Here is an 18,551-nt window from a genome sequence, read left to right as displayed (position 1 = left end):
AAAGTATCTGCTGGTTCAACATGATCAGCGAGGACACGCCCCTTAGAAGGCGTGCTCACCCGAGCTGGAGGGCGTGGCGTCTCCTTGGAAGGGGCAGTCCACCAGAGTCCCGGCTTTGGCCACAGTGCCCCCTAGAGCCAGCCGGAGGGACTCCACCCCACCCTGTGAGAAAGAAAGTCACTCAGCGCTCAGGATGTGCCCCGCCCACCATCCCAGCATCCAATCAGGATTGGATCCAGGTTCAGGGGTGGGCGGGGCACAGATGAGGTCTGGTTGGGTCACCTGTGGGCGTCAGATGGAGCTGCTCACCTGCAGGCGGGTGTAGGCCTTCTGTCCGTGTCTGAGCTCCACTAGCTCCGCCTCTCTAGGCAGGGGGACCAATGGGGGCAGGCCCTGACTGGAGTCAGCCAATCGGCAGTTGACGTAGAGCTCCATGTGCATGTGGTCACGCTGAAGCCCGCCCACCCTCAGGATGATGGAGTGGGCGCGGCCGTCAGCCAGGTGGGCGTTCTGCAGGTTGACGGTGTGGATCTTCCCGTCAGCTCGTACGTACCGGACCAGAACTACAGGGAGGAAGAGGATGAGGAAGGAGACGGATCACCGTGGTTACGGATAACAACTCCAGGAGCTCAGAGATGGAATGAGAGCTTCAACCAGACAGGAACACCAAAACGTGGTGGAAAGATGTCAGAGATCCAAAGACATCAAAGCCTCAGGACCACTTTGGGGAAAATGTACATTAAAGAAAGAGAGGAATGTTTCCACCCATAAAAACACGGAGCCTGTGGTCAGAACATTTCTGTGATGGATCAGAACGAGCAAGAAACCCTGAATCTGATCCTTTTGGTGGGGTCGGGGGTGTTGGGGGGGGGTGGAGAGCGAGAAGGTTCTCTAGAGAGGAGACCTGAACGGATAAACACGTAGAACTGGAGTGACTACCTTTATTGATCTTCCCCATGACGGCGAGCTCCAGGTACTTCTTGTTGTCCTGCTTGCTGTACACGCCCACCAGGACTCCGCCCAGTTTCGCCGGAAGGCGGAACGTTGACACCACGTAGACGTCACTGAGCGCGCTCAGACCGGCCGACAGCTTCTCCACCGCCGCGGCGCTCTGCTTCGAGTCCTGGAGACTCAACACGTCCACCACTGAGGAGGGGGAGGGGCGGCGGAGAGCAGATGTGATTATCGGTACTTAATCAATCAGATCAGTTGGCCACAGACTGAAAGTGAGTTGAGTTTTATTGATCGGAGTAACTACATTATTGATCAGTTTTATGTCTGGTTCAGTCGTCACCTCTCTGAGAATCAGTCACCAACACAAACACCACAGAGCAGGACAGTCGATCACCTGACACTTCCTGTCCTCCTGATGACCTCATGTCACTCTATCCAATGAGAACGGAGGACATGAGGTCCAATCAGAAGCTGAGAATTCCCACTGACCCTGTATGAACCGCAGCAGCAGCTACCAGTGAAAAGCAGACTGGAGTACAGGTATACACACACAGGTATACATACACAAGTATACATACGCAGGTATACACACAGGTTTACACACGCAGATATACACACACACATGTATGCATACACAGGTATACACACATGTATACACACAGATATACACATGCAAGTATACATACGCACGTAAACACACACAGGTATACACACACGGGTATACATACACACATATACACACAGGTATACACACACAGATATGCACACACATATATACATACACAGGTATACGCACAGTTATAAACACAAGTATATTGCCACTAAGGTATACACACACACCGGTATACACACATGTATACACACATGTATATACAGACATAAGTGTACACACAGATACACATACACAGATATACACACATGTATAAACATGCAAGTATACACACAGGTATACATACAGGTATACACAAATGCACATAGACACATGGATATATACACACAGGTATACACACGACGGTATACATACACAGGTATACACAGGTATACACACGCGTGTACACATATACAGATATACACACAGGTATACACACAAAGGTATACATACAGGTATACACAAAGGTATATACTGTAGACACTGGTATATATATGCAGGTATACATACACCGGTATACAAACACATAGGTGTATACAAAGGTATAGATACACAGGTATACACACACACACACAGGTATATACACACAGGTAAACCTCGGCTTAGTTGTTTGGAATTACGTCGTTCTTGATTATACGTTTATAAGGTTTAAAAACATACATGGAAAAATGTGGAGAGAGTAGATGAAGATGAGACGGAGACATTATTAAAAAATTAAAATGTTTGCAACTTTCAAATAAATTCATATTAACCAAATAGTATTAAAATGCATTCATAAATGAAGTCCAGTACAGAACTGGGAATGGTTCTGGGGACGAGTTCATTCAACAACGTCTCCTGGAGTCAGTGAAGGTAAACACAGCTTCACCTCTACAGGCAGCATTCTGCACTACCGGTGGAGTGGTGCTTTACCACAGACCTGAGCAAACGGCGGCCCGCGGGCCACATCCGGCCCTGCGTGAGGCCATTAATAATTACGTCCACACAAATTACATAAATATATTATCGTTTAATCTACAGCATAATATAGTATAAGGTAGTATAGTTTAATCCTGTAAAGTATAATCTAGTACAACATAATCTAATATGGTTTCATATAGTTTTATCTAGTATATTTTAATCTAATTGGTATAATCTAGTATTTTTATCTCGTGTATTTTAATCTAGTATAGTTTAATCTTGTATATTTTATTTCAGCAGTTTAATCCAGTATATTTAATGGTAGTACAACATAATCTAGTACATTTTAATCCGGTACTCTCTTGTCAGATCGTTACTCGTTACTTTGACGTGACGCACGTGCGTACCGGAGTCTGAACGGACACGTTCACATCCACGGAGGGAACGGAACGGCGGCTGATCGATTATTGGTGGATTAACGGAGTTACGTCACATTCCTGACCGACCCGGCGTGAGACGGCCGCCCTCACCTTGAACCTCTGGTGGGTCCGGTGCCGCCGCCGCCAGACGCGCACCGATGACCGACAGCAGCATCAGGATCCAGCCCATGTCGGGACGGACCCGGACCCGGACCGGGAGAACGGGCTGAGGAGCTCGGGGCGGGGAACGAAGCGGAGCGGAGGCAGCGGAGCACCGACTGGTCCGGGAGGAGACCCTCTGGAGGAGTCCGGCTCACGAGCTGGAAACTCTGCAGGCTCGCGCTCAGCTCTCATCCGCGCCGCTCGTGCGCGCACAGCGACTGATTAGCATAAAGCGCGCGAGAGGCTCGTGATGGATGGAGCTGAGACGTCACCAAAGTTTCTGACGCGTAAACATTTATTTACACATAATATGTAAAATCGGTGTGACGTGGCCCGCTGTGATTGGTCCACAGGGATGGCGCTCCTGTAGAGGTCTAACCCCCCTGCCAGGTGACCCCCACGTGACGTCACCAGCCTTCATGCTGAAGCTTCAGAAGGTTGTTCCCCTGAAACTGCTTCAACTGCGTTACCACTGGTCCAATCAGAACCAGGCGTGATGGCCCCGCCCACATTAGCGCCACCTGCTAGCGGCGTGGGTAGGACTGTACTGTAGGCAGGGCGTGGCAGGAAGGGCATCCAGCATAAAAAACTTAGCCAAAACAAATTCAAGCGTTCATCTGAAACGGAAACAGGATGACAGGATGTGGCCACGCCCAACAGGACACGCCCAAAGGAAGTCCCTCACAGCGATGAGCTCCAATTGGCTGGAAAACAAGAGGAGACGGCGAAAACATTTCCAGTGACATCACCGGAATTTATGGGATCATTTGTTTTGTCAAAAGTTTTTTTTGTGTTTCCTGCAGGAAAAACTTTGTGTGGGGAACCCGAGGAGGGCCTCCTGAAGCTGTTTGTTTCTGACACTGAAGCGTTGCCGCGGTAACACACTTTAACAGCAGGGGGTGGGGGAGCGGTGGGGGTGAAAGTGAAACGAGTAAAACCTGAATCCGAGCCCGCAAACTGTTTCCAGATCAGCTCATTAGACACACACACACACACACACACACATTCCTGTGTGGTGGCGTCATGTGCAGCTGTGCCTCCCGGGGGTCGAGACCCGACCGGGTGTCGGGGGGGAATGGGGGGGTTTCCACCAGTGAACATGTTGTGGTTTTTCCAGCTCGTCTGAAGCCCCGCCCCCAGAGGAGCTTCTGACCTATGAGCTGTGGCAGGAAACGACCGGCGCAGACGATTGGGTCAGCGGTGTCTGAACCCTGGCATCTCATCCAGGGTGTTCCCCACCTCTCACCTGATCTTTAGGAAACATGTGACAAAAATGGGTGGAGCTTGTTTCACAGCTCCGCCCAGTGGCTGGTAGCGGTACTGCCTACACTGGACATCCATCCATCCGTTTCCTTGGAGACCAGACGACTAATCCTCTCCTTTGACGAGCCGATCTCAGGCCCACAGGTGAGAGGCGGGGTACGCCCCGGACGAGACGCCAGGTCACAGACAACCACTGGTCAACATTGAGTAAAAAGGTTGAACTTCTTTCCAATATTGTGAGAACAGTTCCACGTTTATCGATCGATTGGTCCGAGATATTGATCACAGGTTCAGTTTATTTTTGCCCCGCCCACAGGAGTGGGCGTGGCTTCACCACCATTTGTCCGTTCTTGTTTCGTTGCAAGGAGACACCGAAACCAATGAGGAGGAACGTTTGTTGGCACACCGATCGATCGATCAGACCCAGTATTGATGAGGACCACTCTGTTTATGATGCATCACGTAGTTTTATTGATCACGTCTTCGGAGTCGAGGGTTTCTGCACAAACTCAAACGTCTACAGTGGAGCTGCTGAATGTTTCTGCAGGAGGAAGAGAGTCTGTCGAGGGGGCGTGGCCTCTAGGTGGCGCCGCCCCCTTTAATATCGATCCGTTTAATTGGACCATATTAACTAGTCTGGATCTGATCCTGAACGTTTTTACTTCCATCCATAAAGTGCGTGTGTTCCTGCTTCTCAGTCATCCCCCGCCTCCCCCTCAGTGCCGGGGTCCCCCGGGGCCCCGCTTTTGACGGGCATCAGGCCACTCAGGATGGCGTAGCTCAGCATGGCGCCGAGGGCCACCAGGACCGACATGAACTGCTTCCGCCGCTTGTTGGGGAGGTCGTCGAAGTCCTCGGGGTGGGAGAACGTCCTCTGATTGGTCGTTTCTGGAAGACAGGAAGAAGGTTTCACCGTGTGGACCCGGACCGTTTCACCTCGTGGACCCGGACCGTTTCACCTCGTGGACCCGGACCTCACCGGGGAAGTAGAGCGTCAGGATGTTGCTGCAGAACGCCGTCAGGTTCTCCAGGGTCTGCAGGTGGCGCTGCAGCTTGCTGCTGGCCATCTTGGACTTGAGGACCGGCGCCAGGTGACCGAACACGTAGGCGTCCAGAGACGAAGGCCTGCGGAGTCACAGCGGAGTCTTCGTCAGACTCGTCTCCGCCGGCGGTGACGACGTCTGTGAGTCTGCAGAACTTACGAGTCCCCGAAGAAGAACTTGTGTGACCCCAGACGCTGGGACAGGAGGGTCATGCACTCCGAGGCGTCCTGGAACAACTGGAACACAAGCCAATGACAGGTCACATGACTTTTCCTCGCCCCTGGTGCCTCGCCGCCGGTGCCTCGCCGCCGGTGACTCACCTCCTTCTCCAGCTCCTCCCCCGCCTCCAGGCTCTCGTCCCCCCGCATGAGGCCCAGCCTCTTCACCTGGCGGCTCTGCATCACCCCCGGCAGGAAGAAGTTGAGGGGGAACGGCATGTGGTCGGCGTACCAGCGGCGGGTGGAGCCCACGTAGTTCTCAGGCTCCACCCAGAAGGCGTAGATCTACAACAGACGGAACCCACGTTTCAGTTTGTGTAACCATGGCAACGCTCCGATGGGGGGGTTCCAGACTGGGGTCTCACCAGCGCTGGTTTCAGCTTCTCCTCCAGCAGAGAGATGAAGGCCAGGCTGTCGGCCCCCTCCTTCGCCGACAGGTCGAAGTCCGCGTTGAACTTCTGCAATGAGTAGCAGCCGTTAGCACACAGCTAACAGCCGCTAGCACACAGCAGCTGTCACACAGCAGCTAGCACATAGCTAACAGCAGCTACCACACAGCTAACAGCCACTAGCACACAGCAGCTGTCACACAGCAGCTAGCACATAGCTAACAGCAGCTACCACACAGCTAACAGCCGCTAGCAGGCAGCAGCTAACACGCAGTCTGCTAATGGTCAGCTAGCACACAGTAGCTTGCACGTCACTGAACGTCAGCGGTTTTCCTCTGATCTTCAGCAGCTCTCTTGTCGCCGTGGTTTCCTAACCTACCGCAGCGAGGAGCCCCTAAGCATGCTGGGTAATGACTGCCAGCTGTTTGCCCCTGAACACCAGCGGGGGGCGGCGTTTGAGGGACCGGACCTCTGCTGAGGGGAATGTGGATCCAATCAAGTAACAGCTGGTGCTGGGGGCGGGGTCACCGACCTGGAGGGCAGGTTCAGACAACCCCCCCCGGTTAACCAGCAGGATGAGTGGCTGGGGGGACTGGTGAACCAATAGGATGACGTCAGGAGGCGGTACCTGTTTCCTCAGGTGGATGATGATGTCAGCGGGCCGGGACAGGATCTCCTCATTGGTCCTCAGAGCAGGAAGTTTACCTTTGAAAGTAAAACAACAAAGGATGACAACTTCCTGTTTGCTCTTCATGTGTCAGTGCGCGTGAGGGGCGGAGTCTCACCGCTGGGACTCCTCCAGGGATTGGAGGTCTTCGTCACTTTGAGGGGCGCTCCTGCGAACTGAGCGTAGGCCTGCAGACAGGAAACACAAGGCCACGCCCCTTCAGCGTACCGCCACTTTAAGGCACGAGACGCCAGGCTGCAGCTAACACTAACGTTAGCGCAGTGCTCGTCCATGATAGGCTGAACCCTCACATCTGCAGCTACCGCTAACATTAGCGCTTTTCTTGTTCATGATAGGCCGAACCCTCAGGGAAACAGGAAGTGATGTTTCATCAATTTCATGATGTCAGCGTGCCATTCATCAACTCGTGGGGTCAACTGTTGGACATACCTAGATAACGTTAGCTTAGCATTAGCCCACTCCCTGACTGACGTGATTACTATTAATACAAGTACCATTAGTAGTAGTGGTAGTAGTACTAGTAGTGGTAGTAGTACTAGTAGTGCTACTAGCCGTCTAGTCATAGTGAAAGTGGTGCTAGTATAGCTAGCAGTACTTGCGGTAGGGGGAGTAGGACGGTCCTGGTTTGTGTTCCGTGTGGAAACGGCTCCACCTACCGGCTGTGTATAATTACACGCTAAATGTCTGTACATGTATACAAGTACACACTGTACACACAGGCAGTAAATAGACTATTTGAGACACACGTGTTTGGCTGTGGTGTAATGACCACATGGACACGAACAGGTTCTCAATAGAACCCCTCCTGGTTTCTCCTTCATAGTCGCAGCTTTGTTCTTGTCCGTTTCATTAAATAGATGTTAAAAATCAATAATATCGTCTCCAAACGCTTATCGGACTAATCGATACACTGACACCGACCACTCCGGTACCTTTCCCGGTGAACTCCTGTCTTCCGGGCGGAGGCACGTCCCTTCAGCCATTAGCATGCTAATGCTAGCGGCAGCGGACGCGGGGTTTCAGCCGTTTGGCGGGACTTTCCCGGAACCAAAGCGGGTCGGTGACCCGGGTGGGCCTCGTGTGAACGGACACTCACCATCACCACCAGACAGTCGGTGCTGACGGACGGCAAACCCCAGTCTCCTTCCCAGCAAAACAACTCGTCGAGCGCCGCCATCTTTAGCGGAAGTGTTGACCTCTGACACCGGAAGAAGATGACTGGTTTCTCCTCTTCTTTTATAGGCGCAGAGAAGACGCAGATATTCAGCAGAGCTGCAGGACTTTAAGTGTTTAATTGATTTATTCATACTCAATATTCAATAAAATTATTGTTATTAATGATGAAATTATTATTCAATAAAATCTCAGAACATGTTTTCAGAAGAAAATAGGTTGATGCTGTTTTTCTGTTAATGAGGAAAAAAAGTGATGACGTCAGAACGAACGTCTACGGAACGCGTGTTTTACGTAAGACTGACACTGGATGTTGACCTGATCTGATCTAAAATAATTATTATAATAACGTTAATTTTAATAATAATAATAATTAATATTATTATCTCCCCGCCTATATATTTTAATAAAACCTCAGACTGTCACGCTTTAACTCCACCCACTACCTGTCAATCTAGTGCCAAACCAATCGTGGCGCATCTGCCAGAAGGAATCAGGTGAACAATATGGCGTAAGGCATCTGCTGTGTTAGGAGCAGAAATACCTGTGATGGACTCCAGTTCACATCATCTGGAGTCAGAACTGTTAACAATGTTCATGTTCAGAGCAGAGGGTCCAAACAGAACCACACACAAAACAACCATTAGTGAGTGAAACTAGCTGCTAGCACCAACAGTCTGTCCAGATATGGTTTCTGTTTGGAGTGGGACAGTCCATGTAGTACCCACAATGCTCCTGGGGGGCTGACAGAACGCTCTATAGTAACTCCATACAGTTGTGTCCATGTAGTCACTAACAGAACCATCACTTCTCTAACATTTCTTTAAAACCTGCTCTTTGGACAGGAGCCTTTTCCTTTAGCGTTAGCTCCTTTAGCGTTAGCTCCTCTCCCAGTCTCACCAGTAGTTAGCTTTCTTTCTCCAGTTAGCCTGCTAGCATTCATCTACAGCCTCACAATGCCCGCCCAGCGCCATCCATGATTGGCCAACACAGAATCGTTACGTCACCATGGTGATTTTTGACTACGTTGGGTTTTATTGGTTTATAATACCAACACATTTGTTTGCATATGTTTGGTATGAAGTCTGATTACCATGGCATTTCCACGGGTTCCTTCTAGTTACTATTATTCTTATGTCTGTTTGGAGAAAATATTGAAGCTTCTTGTTTTCAGTTGTTTTTCATTTCAGCCGTGAACTGCTAGATTTGATCGATGACTGCTTTTAGGGAAGGAACTTTACGAAAGGGTTGTGGAGAAAAAAGAAGAAGTCACCCAGCCGAGTGACAGTCGCTCGCTTTCCACTCACTTTTCAGAAGAAGCCTGACAGAGTCACCAGAAAACTAAGGATGGTCGTTTGGGACATAAAGATCGTCTGGATTGTTGGGATGATCGCAGCAGGTAAGGATGAAGGGTGAAGGGTGGGCGTCGACCCTCTTAACATTAATAAGAATAGTTTTAACCCGTTTAACTCCGACAGAAGACGTGTCAAAGTTCGTGTGGGAGAGGAGTTGATTTCACCACTGATGTTTTGGAAACAGTCCAGGTTCACACAGTGAAACAGTCCAGGTTCACACAGGGAAACAGTCCTGGTTCACACAGTGAAACAGTCCAGGTTCACACAGGGAAACAGTCCAGGTTCACACAGTGAAACAGTCCAGGTTCACACAGTGAAACAGTCCAGGTTCACACAGTGAAACAGTCCCGGTTCAGAACCCTGGTGGACCTGATCTCTGGCCTCACGTCTGAATGCTTGTCTTTGACCTGGTGAGAACTGAACACGTTGTCGTTGTCATAGTAACGTGTGTCGGTTGTCGTGCAGCTACTGGCGATGCGTCTGTGAGCTACTCAGATCCCGTCTGTGCTGTTCGAGGATCAACGGTCACCCTCCTCTGCACCTTCACACCTGTTCCGTCCTTCACCGTCGGTAGAGTCCGCTGGTGCAGGAATCACCTGATCTGTCAAGGTGAGACCGTGAGCGTGTTCGACAGCGCCTCGGGAACCAATAACCAGCGCTACAGATACCTGGGAGACAACAGGAGGAACTGTTCGCTCCAGATCACAGACATCCAGGAGGAAGACCAGGGAGAGCTACGCTTCAGGATGGAGGCGGAGAATGACGACGCCAGAGGACACTACACCGGCCAATCAGGAGTCAGAATCACCGTCACTGGTAGGAGCTACTGTATGTGTGTGTGTGTGTTTGTGTGTGTGTGTGTGTGTGTGTGTGTGTGTGTGTGTGTGTGTGTGTGTGTGTGTGAGAGAGAGAGAGAGAGAGAGGGAGAGAGAGAGAGAGAGAGAGAGAGAGAGAGAGAGAGATCAGTAACTTGTCAGCAACTTTAACTCCAGTGATTTAAAGTCGATAAAATCATGGATTTATTTTAGAACGTTCTCCGATGACGATCAGAAGTTCAGCTGGAGACGCGGGGAGAGGTCAGAATGTGACCCTGGTCTGCACCGCCCCCTGTACGTTCCACCAACTGGAGCTTACCTGGTTCAAAGATGACCATGCCCTGTCAGAGTCTGGCCCCGCCCTCCACCTTGGACCCCTGACTTCAGAGGATTCTGGGAATTACACCTGTAGTTTGAAGACCAACCCCGACTCGTTCTCCACACCGTTTGAGGTGTACGTGGCGCCTGAGGAGGAAGAAGGTGGGTCTGATGGGGTCACTCCAGACCTGATGGGATCCATCAGGACCTGGTGTGATGGGGTCCCTAAAGATCTGGTCTGATGGGGTCTCTGGCAGTAATGTTTGGACCAGCTACAGTTCACTTGGAGGAAATAAAGACATGGGTGTACTTCTCTAAATGTGATGATGAGACGAAATGGGATAATAAGGTGATGAGATGAGTTGATGAGATGAGATGATGACATGATGACATAGGATGAGATGAGATGATAAGATGTGAACAATGAAATGAGTTGAGATGATATGAGATGATGAGATGATATAGTGAGAAAAAATGATGAGATGAGGCAATGAGAAGATGAGTTGAGACGATAGCAGAGTGAGATGGAATGATGAGACAGGATGAGATGATAAGATGTGGAGTATGAGATGAGTTATTGAGATGAGTTGATGAGACGTCATCACTGTCACTCAGGTCTGAGACCTGGTTTTGACTTTTCTGCTGAACTGTTTCTTCTTCTCTGATTTCCACCTAGTGATTCCGGGACCAGTCGGTTCCGACCCGTCTCTGGCCCTCGGCCTGGTGTTTGGTGTCCTGCTGGCTCTGGTCGGCCTGGTGGTGGTCGTCTGCATCATCAGAAGGTACTTCCCGTCCACTTCCTGCCCACAGACCATCTCTGGTTCTGGGGGTTGATGGTCTATCAACTGGTTTCTGCTGACTTTGCAGAACACGGGCAGCAGATCCACATCAGACGGCAGCTGAAGATCCGGCGAAAGCGAAGGTGAGTCCCTGGAGACCAGATCTGAGCGGTTACAAGCCTGCTAGAGATGTTCTAGTTCTAGCACAATGCTGGAACTAGAACATCTCTAGAAGGGTTCTGGGCGTCCAGAACTCGTCTGGATTCAGGAAGAACGTCTGAAGAGAAGGAAACTTCACATTCTGAACTCCTTCCTCCTCAGACGGTTGTGAAACTCTTTCCTCATGACTTAAAGTCTGTGTTCATGTTGGTTTCAAGCGTCTTGATTACAGTAACAGAATTGCCCCGCTCGCTGGTGACCAGGAGGCGGAGCGTCAACAGCCTGAATACATCAGTTACGCCTCAGTAACATTCAGACTCCAGAACCAGAACAAGTCCAGGTCAGCAGGTGTTCAGACGCAAAATTGCTTCAACCTGTTTTTCTCAGCCCGACCACTATGATCATTATAATATAATATAATATTTTCTACCTCAGACCCGCGCAGAGGACGGACGACCCCATCATCTACAGTTCAGTCAAGCCATGAGGTCACATGACTGTATTTTATTTATGACGACGTCAATGCCAGGAATAAAGTTTCAATGTAAGTTATTCTGACATGATCTGATTGGCTGTTTACCCTGACATGACATCATCATCATCACCATCATCATCTTCATCTTCATCACGACATCCTGCAGTGTCATTGGTCACATTGTTTAGTTGCAGCTGATCAATAATAGACTATAACAGTGTTTAATTAGAGGTAACTGAGAAATATAAAACAAACAAACAAGGAAAACAACAAGATGATAGTTTCATTATAATTTCTTCACTTTAAAAGAAATAAAGACCAGAACATAAAACCGGATTCAGAAGTGAAATCTACTATTGATACAGGCTTCATCATAAATATTAGATCCATTAGAGTTGTTATACTTTAAATTTTAAGTAGATAATCATTATTATTATGTTTTACATTAAATAAATGATTGACTACAGCTGTTACTTTGGCGCGTTAACGACTTCAGGGTCATATATGGACAATTCCCGTTTCTTATCTAACGCCGCTGACGTAACCAGTGGACTCCACTTCCGGGTGGACCAGTCCAGAGGCAGGAACAACGGCATGACGTCTCACTCTGTTAATATTTCCCGGAACGGACGAAGATCGGATGCAGCTGCAGCGTCACACCGGCGGCGCGTGACTTGACGGGACGAACTCTCCACCGGTACGGCACCGGAAACCAGATTCTGGAAGAATGACGGTGTAGCGCGAGAGCAAGTTGACGTTCTCCTGATTGGAGAACTACACAGAACCTCGCGTCAGAGTGAGCCATCACCTCACAGACGATCTTTGTCCAGTCTCCTCACGAGCTCCTCCGCGCAGACTCCCTGCATCCCCGCGCGCGAGCATCACTGCGCAGCGAGCCGAAGCCCGACGGAGAGCCGAGCGGAGAGCTCCGGCAGCGGACGTATGAAGGCTTGTGTACCGGCACCGGCGGCTGCTTTTCGGTCATTCCGTTCCCGTCGCTGCTCTATGGATGTGAAGTAAACCCGGCGCTCGCTCGTCAGTGTCTCCGCATCTCGCTGCTCTTCAGCCGGATCCGTCCGGACCGAATCGCCCTCATCGACAAAATGGCGGACATGATGGAGCTGGGACCCGCCTACGGTAAGAGAACGGGCCGCGGTAGACGACACGGCTCTGGGGGAGCGGCTCCATCGGCGTTAGCATCGCCTGGATCGATAATTAACACTTTATTTTAAAGTGTCGTCACCAATTTATTGGGGCTATATCAAAGGAACAGCCGTCATTTTTTATATCTGGACAGGAATGTCTGTTTTTTTTATTTATTACGGTTTTAAAACTGAATGTAATTGACGTTTAAAAGCCTCCGTCGGTGTGATGAGAGGAGACCGCAGAGAACAACATCCGGTCGGACTCCGTGGTCTCGTGCCACAGCGCCTGCCTCTGTGCGCGTGCCAGTCGGGGTGGGTATCGGGTGACGTCATGTCTGTACCCGGCGCAGAGACAAACAGCACAACAGATTAACACGATCGGTTATTGATTTCAATCTATTAGATATCAAGTAGTATTTATGTTACACTGTGTTGTGTTGTTAAATTTCATGTAAATATTATTTTATATTTCATTATATTACGTTATATATTTTTTACTATATTATATAATTTTATGTTACATTATGTTATTTTATTATTATATGATTTATATGACATTAAATTTTTTTGTTTTAACTCTTATTATTTTATATCACCTTATACTGTATTATTTTTATGCTTTTATTTTGTAAATTATTTTATATGTTCGTTTTTTTAATATTTTTATTCCAGACCTTTGCACCTCTCTTCCCGTGCTGTAGTGGATTAAGAGTAAACTGGAATAAACCTTTTTCATTCAACAGCTAACAGAACAATTATTTACCTTAAAGCTGGTATAAATGTCTAACTGGGTTGTGTTTCTGGTGTTTTCCCTGTTCTTCCTGGGTTGATGGTTTTCCATTAACAAACGTCTCTGAAACACGTCTCTGTCATGGTGGTGAGAGCGGATCAGAACTACGAATACACCGGATTCTGGTTTTACCTCCACATCATGCCTCACCTGTGCATCACTGGGTCCGGTCCGAAACCTGGGAGGGACGGGTCATCCATGGGCCATGTGATCTGCATTAAGCCTGCTTGAAAAACAACCTGGAAAACACCAGGAAACAACCTGGAAATTACTAGGAAACAACCTGGAAAACACCAGAAAAAAAACCTGGAAAACACCAGGAAACAACCTGAAAACACAACCTTCTGTTTTGGGATCGGTGCAATAAGACACCGGCCTGAAATTACCAGGAAACAACCGGGAAAATACCAGAAAACGAAACATTAGATTTTACTATACGTAAAAACAGGAAGTCGTTGTTTTAAACTGCAGTGATTGTTGTGTTGTTTGTCCCGCCTCTTAATGATGCTAAGGAGGGAAGGGGGTGGTGGTGGTGGGGAGAAGGGGGTGGGGCAGGATAAAGCTGCTCTGTGCAGCACAAAGACTGCACATACACCCCCCCCCGTTAGGATGACACATGTTTCTAATGAGATCTCGAGGGCTGAGTGGTGACATCACATGACGATGACGTCCCCGTTTGTGCTGACTCCACTTAATAAAAATGAGTTGATTGTCACTGACTCAGCTGAAGTTGTGTTGCTTACCCTTGTCTTTGCCCCCCCAGCCATGTCCCCGGTCCTGGCAGGCTTCCTGGGCGCGGGGGTCCTGGTGTTGTTGGTGGTGGTCCTGGTGCTGCTCTGGTCGTTCTGTCAGCGCCGCTACCTCCACGTCTCCGGCCGCTACAAGCTCCACGGCGACCGCTACTGCGATGCTGAGGACCCCCCATACAAGTTCATCCACATGCTGAAGGGCATCAGCATTTACCCAGAATCCCTCAGCAGCAGCAAGCGGATCGTGCGCGGGATCCGGCGCGCCGACCGGGAGAGGGAGCGGGGCGGCCCGGTGGCGGCGGTGGGGGGGCGGGGCATGGTTCTGGTGGACACTGAGAACAACATCCTGGACGTCCCGGGTCAGCTACAGATGAGCCACCTGGTGCCGCCCGCCGGGTCAGGCCCCGCCCACGGCCACGCCCAGCCGGAGCGGGCCCTCCCGGTGCGCGCCGACTACTGCTGCCTGGACAGCAGCTCCGCCGGCAGCAGCCAGACGGCGTCGCCCTTCACCCCCGCCCCCTCGGACCCCGAGCCCCGCCTGGGCACCATCAGCCTCACCGTCGACTACAACTTCCCCAAGAAGGCGCTGGTGGTGACCATCGTGGGGGCCCGGGGCCTCCCCGCCATGGACGAGCAGGCGGGCAGCTCGGACCCCTACGTGAAGATGACCATCCTGCCGGAGAAGAAGCACCGCGTGAAGACACGCGTGTTGAGGAAGACACGCGAGCCCGTGTTCGATGAGACCTTCACCTTCTACGGCGTGGCCTACAGCGCGCTGCCCGACCTCACGCTGCACTTCCTGGTGCTCAGCTTCGACCGCTTCGCCCGCGACGACGTCATCGGCGAGGCCGTGGTGCCGCTGAAGGGCGTGGACCCCAGCACGGGGCGGGTGCACCTGAGCCAGGACATCAGCAAGAGGAACATGCAGGTGAGCAGCGAGAATCAATAATCCATGATCAATAAATATCAGTTGGTTTTACAAAAGAGGACAGCTCTTGTCAACAACAACAACAGCTAACATTAGCATGTCCACAACAGCAACAGGTAACATTAGCATGTCCACAACAACAACAGCTAACATTAGCATGTCTACAACAACAACAGCTAACATTAGCATGTCCACAACAGCAACAGGTAACATTAGCATGTCCACAACAACAACAGCTAACATTAGCATGTCTACAACAACAACAGCTAACATTCGCACGCCTGCAGCAGCAACAGCTAACATTAGCATGCCGGCAGCAGCAACAGCCTACATTAGCATGTCTACAACAACAACAGCTAACATTAGCACGCCTGCAGCTTACCGAGAGAGGAAGCCAGTGGGCGTGGCCTTGGGCTTTTGGGGGCGGCAGTGCTCCTTCCTGACGGCGTTCTGTGGTGTTTCAGGGCGAGAGCCGCGGGGAGCTGCTGGCGTCTCTGTCCTACCAGCCGGTGTCCCACCGCCTCAGCGTGGTCGTCCTGAAGGCTCGCCACCTCCCCAAGATGGACATCACCGGTCTGTCCGCCAGTGAGTAGCAGCAGGGCATTGTGGGAGTTTTGTGTTCACGCTGTGCTGGTTTCGGGAGGTAAAGCTGTGGCGTTCTCCTCAGACCCCTACGTGAAGGTGAACGTGTTCTACGGCCGCAAACGCATCGCCAAGAAGAAGACGCACGTGAAGAAGAGCACGCTCAACCCCGTGTTCAACGAGTCCTTCATCTATGACATCCCCCCCGAGCTGCTGCCCGAGATCTCCGTGGAGTTCCTGGTGGTCGACTTCGACCGCACCACCAAGAACGAGGTCCTGGGGCGCCTGCAGCTGGGGCTGCAAAGCCCCGCCCCCTCCGGGGGGGCCCACTGGAGGGAGGTGTGCGAGAACCCCCGCCGCCAGATCTCCAAGTGGCATCACCTGAGCGAGTACTGACAGTAACAGACTCAGTGTACAGCACACACACACACACACACACACACACACACACACACACACACACACACACACACACACACACACACACACACACTAACACACACACAAACACACACACACACACTTAACACACACACACACACACCGTTGTGATCATAGTCTGTCATCTCTAACACATCGAAATCTAAGAAGATACCATGGAAGGCTGCACACGTCTGAAGACGGGGGACGGAATGAGAAAAAAGAAAAAAGACCCCCCCCATGTCCCCCCTCCCTCTGGTCGTTGTCATGGAGATCATTGCATGTCTGTCCAATGACAAATAAAGAATACAGGATGACGTTTGAGCTCCTGTACAAGTAAAAATACTAACAAACACTGCAGTTCATCCATAGAGATACTCGTCTGTAGCCCCCCCCTGCTCCCCCCCCCACAGGAAGTAGGAAGTGCCTCCGACCGCATGGTGGACAACATGACGCAGCATCAGAACGCCCGCCTTAGCGTTGACGCCTTGAATTCTTTGAAAACCCTCCAGGAGGCACCTGTGATGATGTCACGATGATGTCATTATCGTGACATCATCACAACCTCACCACAACATTGTCACCTGTTCTCAGTTCCAGACTGGAAACAGGAAGCAGCTTTTGTTCTGAAGGACGTCAGTTCACTGCCAACATCAGATGCTAGTTTAGCATGCAGCTAGCAGCTAGCTAGCCGTCTGGGATCTGTTTTACCCATAATTCACTTCAAACCCGTGGCGAACCGACTGATGTCAGAACAAAAAAACCCAACAACATCTAATGCTAACTGACGCTAGCTCCGAGCATTTAAAGAGGCTGCTAGCTGACAGTAGCTAACGTTAGCTGGTTTGATCACGCGGATGCTAACAGAACCATCAGAACAAAAGCTGCCCTCAGGAGGCGATGGGGCGTGGCTCCTGAGGGCCGTGATGTTATCGACCACCTGGTGGCGCTGTGACGGCTCTGACGGATCTCCTGGTTTGGAAGTCGTGTTCATTTGACCCCGCCCCCCTCCTTGAATCTGGTCCATCGTCCGTTCACACCTCACAGGAAGTGGTGTGAAACCGGTTCCTCCTGGTGAGCATGACCTCTCTACTCATTGGCTGTTGGGATCTGATCCTGGATCTGTAGATTTGTACAGACGCGTGTTTGATGTCCTTCCTGTCTGATGGGGGCGCGTTGGTGCCCCCTGCTGTGAGGTCTGTTAACACTAACCCAACGTGCAAATAAACCAGTGACCATGAACGCCTCGTCTGAGTCCTTTAATCGTTTGAGTCCTGTTCTGTCTTTAAATGGTTAAATATCGATGAGTGGATTGACTTCATTGATTATCACCAATAAAGTGATTGATCACATCCTCCAGTCGTCTTGAAGAATCTTCTGCTTGAAGAGAAATCAGGACAGGAAGGAGAAGACGGGTGGAGCATCTCCACTTCCTGGTCCTCCACAGGGGGGGCGTGTTGTGATGACCCTCACTGGTCTGAGGTCACATGTTCTCCAGACAACCAATCAGATCACAAATGATCAGGAAACTGATACCGTCAGACCGATCAGGAGGCGGGACCAGACGGTTTCTACGGCGACCTGCCACCACAGAATTCTGCCCAGTCATGTGACTTCCTGACCAGAGCAGCAGTTGATGTCTATGGGGGAACGCTGGCGCCACCATCAGGTGGGAAGTTCTAATCCCTCAACAGGACGTCAGATGAGGTTCACAAGGAATCATCTGGTCCTCCTACCTCTGGTCCTCCTACCTCTGGTTCTCCTCCTACCTCTGGATCTCCTTCTACCTCTGGATCTCCTTCTACCTCTGGATCTCCTTCTACCTCTGGTTCTCCTTCTACCTCTGGTTCTCCTTCTACCTCTGGATCTCCTACCTCTGGATCTCCTTCTACCTCTGGTTCTCCTTCTACCTCTGGATCTCCTTCTACCTCTGGTTCTCCTTCTACCTCTGGTTCTCCTCCTACCTCTGGTCCTCCTACCTCTGGATCTCCTCCTACCTCTGGTCCTCCTACCTCTGATTCTCCTCCTACCTCTGGTCCTCCTACCTCTGGTTCTCCTTCTACCTCTGGTTCTCCTTCTACCTCTGGATCTCCTTCTACCTCTGGATCTCCTACCTCTGGATCTCCTTCTACCTCTGGATCTCCTTCTACCTCTGGATCTCCTTCTACCTCTGGTTCT

At 50.6% G+C, this 18,551-nt stretch overlaps 4 protein-coding genes across 5 annotated transcripts in view; 2 read left to right on the top strand and 2 right to left on the bottom strand.

Moving 5' to 3' along the window:
- The window catches only part of thbs3a (thrombospondin 3a), a 13,464-nt gene extending 9,577 nt beyond the window's left edge, over positions 1-3,887 (bottom strand). Inside the window, exons 1-4 of one of the 2 annotated variants that reach the window (XM_068324199.1) lie at positions 3,034-3,887; positions 940-1,146; positions 310-563; positions 60-162 (exon numbers count right to left, since the gene is read on the bottom strand). In XM_068324199.1, the coding sequence (XP_068180300.1) occupies positions 60-162; positions 310-563; positions 940-1,146; positions 3,034-3,112 (643 nt within the window). In that variant the 5' untranslated portion in view covers positions 3,113-3,887. The remainder of the gene's footprint in view (positions 1-59; positions 163-309; positions 564-939; positions 1,147-3,033) is intronic. The other variant, XM_068324200.1, reaches the window with a different exon arrangement.
- Positions 3,888-4,780: 893 nt separating this feature from the next.
- mtx1a (metaxin 1a) lies at positions 4,781-7,906 on the bottom strand. The gene is made up of 8 exons (XM_068324203.1): positions 7,782-7,906; positions 6,783-6,852; positions 6,626-6,702; positions 5,974-6,066; positions 5,711-5,893; positions 5,550-5,626; positions 5,327-5,472; positions 4,781-5,235 (listed from the first exon to the last, which is right to left on the bottom strand). The coding sequence occupies exons 1-8, from the start codon at positions 7,860-7,862 to the stop codon at positions 5,042-5,044; spliced, it is 921 nt and encodes a 306-aa protein (XP_068180304.1). The 5' UTR covers positions 7,863-7,906; the 3' UTR covers positions 4,781-5,041.
- A 961-nt stretch (positions 7,907-8,867) lies between these two features.
- Positions 8,868-12,084, top strand: LOC137601795 (cell surface A33 antigen-like). The gene is made up of 7 exons (XM_068324202.1): positions 8,868-9,257; positions 9,679-10,029; positions 10,242-10,508; positions 11,023-11,128; positions 11,214-11,268; positions 11,503-11,624; positions 11,720-12,084. The coding sequence occupies exons 1-7, from the start codon at positions 9,206-9,208 to the stop codon at positions 11,769-11,771; spliced, it is 1,005 nt and encodes a 334-aa protein (XP_068180303.1). The 5' UTR covers positions 8,868-9,205; the 3' UTR covers positions 11,772-12,084.
- Positions 12,085-12,634: 550 nt separating this feature from the next.
- On the top strand, positions 12,635-17,615 carry syt11b (synaptotagmin XIb). The gene is made up of 4 exons (XM_068324201.1): positions 12,635-12,896; positions 14,458-15,371; positions 15,836-15,956; positions 16,039-17,615. The coding sequence occupies exons 1-4, from the start codon at positions 12,863-12,865 to the stop codon at positions 16,347-16,349; spliced, it is 1,380 nt and encodes a 459-aa protein (XP_068180302.1). The 5' UTR covers positions 12,635-12,862; the 3' UTR covers positions 16,350-17,615.
- The last annotated feature ends 936 nt before the right edge of the window (positions 17,616-18,551 follow it).

This window comes from Antennarius striatus, chromosome 9 (genome assembly GCF_040054535.1).
Source record: "Antennarius striatus isolate MH-2024 chromosome 9, ASM4005453v1, whole genome shotgun sequence".
Lineage (NCBI taxonomy): Eukaryota > Metazoa > Chordata > Actinopteri > Lophiiformes > Antennariidae > Antennarius > Antennarius striatus.
Note: the sequence above shows the minus strand (reverse complement) of the source record. Positions and strands in the feature narration are given on the sequence as shown.